Source organism: Pyrus communis, chromosome 6, assembly GCF_963583255.1.
Source record: "Pyrus communis chromosome 6, drPyrComm1.1, whole genome shotgun sequence".
NCBI lineage: Eukaryota > Viridiplantae > Streptophyta > Magnoliopsida > Rosales > Rosaceae > Pyrus > Pyrus communis.
In genome coordinates, this window is record NC_084808.1 from 9,319,814 (window position 1) to 9,328,062 (window position 8,249).

General features: G+C 38.5%; 1 protein-coding gene across 1 annotated transcript; it reads left to right on the forward strand.

Moving 5' to 3' along the window:
• Nucleotides 1-6,924: 6,924 nt before the first annotated feature.
• LOC137736004 (uncharacterized) lies at nt 6,925-7,941 on the forward strand. The gene has a single exon (XM_068475355.1). The coding sequence runs from the start codon at nt 6,925-6,927 to the stop codon at nt 7,939-7,941; it is 1,017 nt and encodes a 338-aa protein (XP_068331456.1).
• Nucleotides 7,942-8,249: the final 308 nt, after the last annotated feature.

Here is an 8,249-nt window from a genome sequence, read left to right on the forward strand (position 1 = left end):
GTGAGCTCCCAAAAGGCCTCGTGCTAGATAGAGATGAGAATATACATATAAGGATCACACCTCTCGGCGATGTGGGATGTCACAATCCACCCCCCTACGGGGCCCGACGTCCTCGTCGGCACACCACGACCAGGGTTAGGCTCTGATACCAAATTGTCACATCTCGGCCCGGGGTGGATCACTTCCCGGGCCCGCTCCACCACCGTAACACGATATTGTCCACTTTGGGCTTACCATTCCCTCACGATTTTATTTTTGGGAACTCACGAGCAACTTCCCAGTGGGTCATCCATCATGAGATTGCTCTCACGCGTTACTCGCTTAACTTTGGAGTTCCTACGGAACCCAAAGCCAGTGAGCTCCCAAAGGCCTCGTGCTAGGTAGAGATGGGAATATACATATAAGGATCACACCCCTGGGCGATGTGGGATGTCACAATCACCATCACTTGAAGGCGGTCAGAAAAAGTATTTTTAAAAATAAATAGTGAGTGTTTGTTTAGAGAATGAAGAAGATCGTTGGGTATTTGTATAATTAAAAAAAAATGGTATTCTTTTGGATTTTTTACTGTTGAATTAATCATGGCCGTTGATTTCTGATTTTGAAATCTGACGCACCAAATTGTGCCACGTGGTACAACATATAATTTTCAATATTTTTTTTACCATTGAAAATTCAGTTGTCCAGATGAGAAAACCGTTGGAAATCTAACGATTGAGGGCGAGGCTAAATGAGCTTTTCAACTCGGTGGCTTGCATATGGAGGCATCCTCTCTGTCTGCTGGCTGATATCAGCCATGGCATAGACTATGGACCATGATTTTCCAAGGCTGGAGTCAGATCATAATGAAAATACCTCAAAAGTCTGGCCATAGACTCAACAACTTTTATTAGACTGAACTGTACAATTGGGATAACGATGCCACGACATCTTGTATTCCGAAAAGGTTGGCGAAGTCCAATGAATTTGCTCAGATTGGCCATTATTGTTCCTCAATATACAGACCATGATCAAAATGAAGATCAGATAATTTTTCAATATTCTTGGAGATTCACATAATCTAGGGATCGGTGTGCGCCATAAGTAATCACACTCTTAAGAGGATGCAATATCCATTCCTAGATATCCTCATGGATTCTCCTGATCTAATATGGATCATATATCCTAAAATGTAGGCAAACCATGACTGCCTTAGGTAAACCTCCATGGGGACGCTCCCCTTGGCAATGCAGCTCTGATTTGAGAAGAGTTTTGTGGGGGGGGGGGGGGAGAAACCCATGTACTATGTACCAAAAGCTCTTCTTGAACCAAAGACCAAATACCAGAAAATGAAATGGCTCATCCACATGTTGGTAACTATAGTTAGAAAACTTTGTCCGTACTACAAATCATATAGAGTAGTCTACATGACCAATTATCCACTGTAATCCATTATGCACAGTCTCGACCCACTGTCCAAAGTTACCTAATGGCTCTTTGAGTTAGGGAAACATGAGATCATATATCAGCCTAGAGCTTCGATCAAAGCCCAAGCACTGGCATACTTTATAATAGTATTCACTCTGGTAGCTCAACAAACAACTAGTGCCACAGATTTCCAAGAACATCATCTGTTGCGGCTATTAAAAGAGTTGCCTAGAGTCTTATAGGCGTATCGTACAACAGTCCAAAAAGGCATGGGAAAAACATCATTCTCTATAGCTTACGAAACAGAAACCGTTATTCCAGTCCAAGTCACCACAAGGCCAAATCTTCATACTGAATAATGGACTGCCGTTAAAAAGGCAGAAATCCTCAAGTCAGACCTCAACTTCACGAAACAACTAGGGGAATGTGCTCAGGTTCGACTTTTCACCTACCAACAATATAACATGCCTTATAATGCATCTTTGCCGAAGTAAGGTACCGCTATTCAGTAGACTCAAGCCTAAACTAGGTCTATACTGATTGGTACCACCTAGCTGAATCATTAGGGTACCTTTCTCTCACAGTTGTGGTAGTAGTTAGATCCAAGAATTTGGAAAACATCTGTTCTATACACTACTGCTTCAGGAGAAAATTAGAGACATGTTAGGATGCGAAAATCTTTTCCAATCAAAATTCAATTAGATTCTATAAACTTGAGAATTGTACCTATTCATGGACATAAAGGTTTGGGCAAGAGATCACCTTTTCATGATTGGAACGGTCCATATGACCGAGTCAAAGAGCCATGGAATCCTTATTAGTAAGGTACTTCCATTTATAATTCTTTGGGCATAAGTTTTTTAATGATGATCGTGGCGGAGGCTTATTCAGCTTTACAATGTCATAGTTGGCTTCATGGTTTCACAAATTTTCGTAGTCAGGCAGAGCGTCACATTTTGAATCCACATAAGTAGTTTATGTTCGAAATTTCCAAATTAGTGAAATCGAACTTGTTACAATTCAACAATTCGCTGAATGGAGGGAACAAGATTGTAGTTTGTGCTTTGGGAAGTAAAACCTTCATAAGCATTAAAGTGAGAACATTCGAGTTCTAAGACAGGGTTTGGTTTAAACAGATAATCATGGAGAACTTTGGGTTTCTACCTGAGTGGTGCATGTTAAGAAACTTTAGGTTTCTATGGCACTTTTTCGAAACATCATCTATGGCACTTTTCGAAACTTTAGGTTTCTATGACACTTTTCCAAAACTTCAGGTTTTGGTTATAAATCTCCAGGTTCATAATACCTACAAACAAACACAATATATACAAGACAATATATATAAAGCAATCACTAATACGAAACCGCTCATCAGTGGCGTAACTCAAAGCGACAAGAAAAGCATATCCCTGTTAGATATTAAGTAAAATCCGATAGAAAATGGATGCAATGGTAGATAGAAGAAGCGACAGAATTGCCAGCATTATGAATAGCCTTATTTTGTCTGTTAGGGCTCTAAAATTGCCAAACAATGGAAAGCATTTTAAATTAAATAAAAAGGCAGTAGTGTCGGTAGAGGACATTTTACATTGGTTACAATTGACATCAACTACTCTGTTGGATACACATGATAAGAAATGGACGCATGTACGCATCAATTTCTTAACCAAGATTGCGCGATCCTGGTATTAACAGAGACAACAACAAATTTGGTTGTTTCATGCACATCAGGGTGGCAAATTGTAAACTGAAAGCACCATAGGCCATGTGTTATGGTCTTGCCTCATTTTCCCAAAAGGATTAAATCCATCACCCTAATCGGGCATTTTGAATTTTTGACACAAACTTCGGATATAAATTATCCAAATGTTTCCATGCTGGAGAATATGAAAGATGTCTCATAAGCCCATCCTTAGGACATTTAGTTGTGTGTCACCTCATATGTTCAGCCGTATGCCATGACATATTAAGCCGCTGCAATTGTGATTTTAAAGGAAAATACCACATAACCTTTGCTGCAATTTTTTTCCTAGAGCAATTATTGGAATACGCATTAATCATCACATATGTAAGACCCAAGTCATTTGTAAGTTTTTTTTGCCTTATAACAAGATTCAGGGAAACAATCCCCTTCAGAAAACATTCTTTTAATTAACTTGATTAAAGTGGTGAAAATCTCGTTCGGCATCCCTGCTAAACACTTGATCTTATACAGTCATACAACCGCCTCTAATTTTTTATATTTCTTACAACCTGGCTACAAATCTTGATCTGCCTCTTTAAGCAACTTAAAAAAAAGTCTCGACTCTGGGATGCCTTTCCCCAGTAAGGGGTTTAGTAGACGGCCCAACACCTTCTTCTATTAATGGTTGGACAAATACATCATTAAGAAAATCATGAACACTAGTCAACCCATCTCTTGTTTCATCTTCTTCAATTGCCACATTTTGCTCTCCAATGTTAGGCTCCCCATGATGTCGCAACGAAGCTTTTTTTTTTTTTTTTTATAATCTTTATCCATATCATACAACACAAGATGTTTGACAATAGTTTTTCTAACAAAAGTATATCGATTACAACATCTTTTGCAATGACATCAAAACTTATCGGGGCCAACACCATTTGCAACCGCTTGATCCAATAATAAATTAATTCCATTTGTGTATGCTTCCAAAGTTCGCGGTATCGTAACCAACTCTTGTCCATGTTTTACCACTTTACGAGGGCAAAACATTATGTTGAAATTAAGATGCCTACAATCTTTCAATCCTTATCATGTAGGCAAAACTATTAGAATTTTCAATCTCTATCATGTTGGCATAACTATTAAAATTTTCAATCCCCATCTTTCAGCCCTTGAACTTTATCACGATTGCAATTTTTTAATTTCCAACACCTATCATAGTAAAACAAATTAAAAAAACAGCAAAAGGTTAACAAAAAAATGCTTATCTACTCTTGATTATTTATTCAATTCAAGTTTTGTATATCCTCTTGGCAATTAAAGTGAAAGATTAAATTAATTTAACATAATATATACCTACATTACTAAATATTACCAATTTATGTTATATTAAATATTGTCAATTTAATATAAATATTTATAAGTAATATTTATTTCAACTTCTACATAACAATTTAAGTGAATAAAATAAATTAATTGAACATAAATATTCCTAACTTATCTTACTAATTAAATTAAAATCTCTAAATAAATAATCTTGTGTGTTAAATAAAAAATTTAAACATCAAGAAGTTCAGTAACAAAACCTGAATTATTGAACAATTCTGTCGTCAATCTATTCTTTATGTACTCAACCAGCTAAAACAAAACCCCTGCAAAATCAAATGAGAAAATAAAAATCAGCCACGAGGTGCTTGACGGAAGAAGAAATAGAAAATGAAAAGAATAGAAGCAAAAAGAAGTGAAAAACTTACGGTGACGTGAAGATAAGAAGAAGATTGAAGATGAAGAGTAAGAAATGAGTAAAATGAAGATGACGAAGAAGAAGAAATGAATATAATAAAGAAGAATTGAAAGACTGATGACATATAAATTTGAAAATAATAAAATAAACCACCTATGTCAGATATAATTGCTAATAATTTTACTATAATTGACAGAACACTAAAATAATAAAATAGTAGAATTCTGGAGGTTATAAATTGTCACATCATGGCCCAGGCCCCAACCACATCCCTGACTCGACTCCACAGTAGCACGATATTATCCTCTTTGGGCCCTGACCACGCCCTCACAGTTTTGTTTCTGAGAACTCATACGAGAACTTACCAGTGGGTCACCCATCCTAGGATTGCTCTCGTGTGAACTCGCTTAACTTTGAAGTTCCTACGGAACTCGAAGCCAGTAAGCTCCCAAAAGGCCTCGTGCTAGGTAGAGATGAGAATATACATATAATGCTTACAGGATCCATTCCCTTGGGTGATGTGGGATGTTACAATCCATCCCTCTTAGGGGCCCAACGTCCTCGTCGGCACACTTCCCGCTAGGGATTGGCTCTGATACCAAATTGTCACATCCCGGCCCAGACCCCCACCACATCCTGGGCTCGACTCCATAGTAGCACGATATCGTCCGCTTTGGGCCCTGACCATGCCCTCATGGTTTTGTTTATGGGAGCTCACACGAGAACTTCTCAGTGGGTCACCTATCCTAGGATTGCTCTCGCGTGAACTCGCTTAACTTTGGAGTTCCTATGGAACCCAAAGCCAGTGAGCTCCCAAAAGGCCTCATGCTAGGTAGAGATGGGAATATACATATATGGCTTACAGGATCCACTCTCTTGGGCGATGTGGGATGTTACATAAAAGCCACTATTAACTTCATAATCGCAAGGAATTGTTTAAAAACATTAAAAAAAAATAGAAACTATCCGCCAAGATTTCTTGTTAAGGGCGGGAATTTTGCGCTTCAAAAATCCTATTACATCGGTTGTATACCACATTTATATCGCATGTCAGATATTAACGACATAAGTTATTTGTTATCTAACATTGATTGAATGTCGTGTCATATATGTTTTATCCGACATAATGTCTTATTAATCTGCCATCATCCTCCGACACAGAAAGCTAATTTTGTAGTAGTGAATTGAAACTAATATAATAATAGTGAATAGCTTTGGACCATTTGTGTGAAAGTATAGGGAGCGTCACTAAAAAGTATAGAGCTTTAGATCCAAAAATAAATTATCTTAATCGCTAGGCTTCGGGCTGGTAAGATAGAAGTGGGGTTGACAAAAGCTAGGCCGAAATATTGGGCTAAGAAAGAAAAAAAAATGAAAAACAACTCCAATTATTGGGATTTCATGTAGGCTAAAATAGGCCTGAAAGAAAAAATGTTTTAGCTTCTGGATTACAGGTCTATAAAGGCAAAAAATGTTATTGAGCTAAAATCCTAAAGGGACCAGGAGCGTAAACTAGAGTTGAATTTTTTTTGTTTTTGAATTTTTGAAAAAAAAAAGGGCCCAGAAAAATAGATTCAAAGTTGAAGACCAAGGCTGGGCTTGGTTGGGCTTGGGGCAAGTGCAACAAAGGAGGTCCAGAAAGGCCTCAGGCGTCAGGCCTGCACCACATGTCCGCGGGTTTGGCTTGCACCACAAGACCCACATAAATCTTGGTTTTGTTCCAGGCACCCCAGACAATATGGGTGTGTACCACTCGCAAGAGAAAAGGTTGTAGCGACGTTTGGGTTCTCATGGTCGGGCACACGAATCATAACCATCACCATCGACCTAGATATCTGTTAAAGATTGCAAGAATCAAGGATGAAGATTTGGTCATATAGCAGCTGTATAGGAAAGTATCATTGTAATATTTAGTTTCTGTTCTTGTAAGTCAACTTATTCTTACCTATTTTAGCATGCACTCATGTATATAAGTGTGCGTTGTAAACCTCATTATAAAATATATATAGAAAACCTAATTGGATTTTCTACATGGTACCGGAGCACTAATCTTGGGACCAAAGAAAATAACAAACCCTAGCCACCTATCATGGCAGAGAACGATGACAAACTCAAGCCCTCTGGTTCAACGGAGGGAACCATGTTTGAAGTTAATCACTCTTATTACCTGCATCATTCCGATCAGCCGGGAATGATACTCGTTTCTCAGCCGCTCACTCCAGACAACTACAACACTTGGAGCAGGGCGATGATCGGTGCATTGAAAGCCAAAAACAAACTTAGTTTTGTTGATGGAACCTTCAAGAAACCAGAACAAAAGGTTGCTGCAGCAGACTTGCATCAGTGGGATCGATGTAACAGCTTGGTTAAAACATGGTTGGTAAATTCAATATCACCAGAACTTCAATCAAGTGTCATTTACTATGACCTTGCATACCAAGTTTGGGAAGACTTGAAAGAACGGTTTTCTCAAACAAACAATATGCAGTTATACCATATTGAAAGTACAATTCATGATTGTGTCCAAGGAGCAATAACCGTAAGTTCCTACTTCACCAAACTCAAGGCGTTGTGGGATGAGAGAGATGCTGCGATTAGCCTACCCGATTGCAACTACAACACTTTGCAACATGTGTTGGCATTCCAGCAAAATCAAAAGGCAATTAAATTTCTTATGGGACTTAATGAAACATTCAGTGCAGTAAAGGATCAAATTCTGTTGATGGATCCACTTCCTCTCGTCAACAAAGTATACTCCCTTGTGCTGCGACATGAGAAGCAGCACAACACCACCACAGGCAAAACGCCAGTTCAGGAAGCTACTGCCTTTGCTGCAAAAGGACCAGATTCTAGCAAGAAGGGTGCTGATATGAAATGTACTCGTTGCAACAAAGATAATCACACCTCTGAAGATTGTCGTGCCCATTTAAAGTGTGATTATTGTGGATGGAAGGGTCATACGATAGATTATTGTCGAAAGCTTAAAAGGACAGATCCGGAGCAACAAAGAAGTCATTCTAAACAGCAGCGACCGAGAGGAAATAACGTTTCAAGCAACCTTGAAAGGCAAGATTTGGGAAATTCTTTCTTTCCCTTTTACACCTGACCAATGGAAGCAGATCTTGACCATGCTCAATGGCAATAAAGCCAAGGCAAACAACGTTGGTAAAATTTCCTCTCTAAATGATCTCTCAGGTAAAGCTTTTTCTTTCACTTCTCATGATCAAAAGTCATAATGGATCTTGGATAGCGGTGCCACAGACCATATAATTTCCTCACACACTTTGCTGACCTCTTTTGTGCCTGTTAAAAATAAAACCGTAAAACTACCAGATGGTTCTTATGCTACTGTGACACATATAGGAACCATGCAGTTTTCCCCAAATTTTATCTTACATGATGTCATTTGTGTCC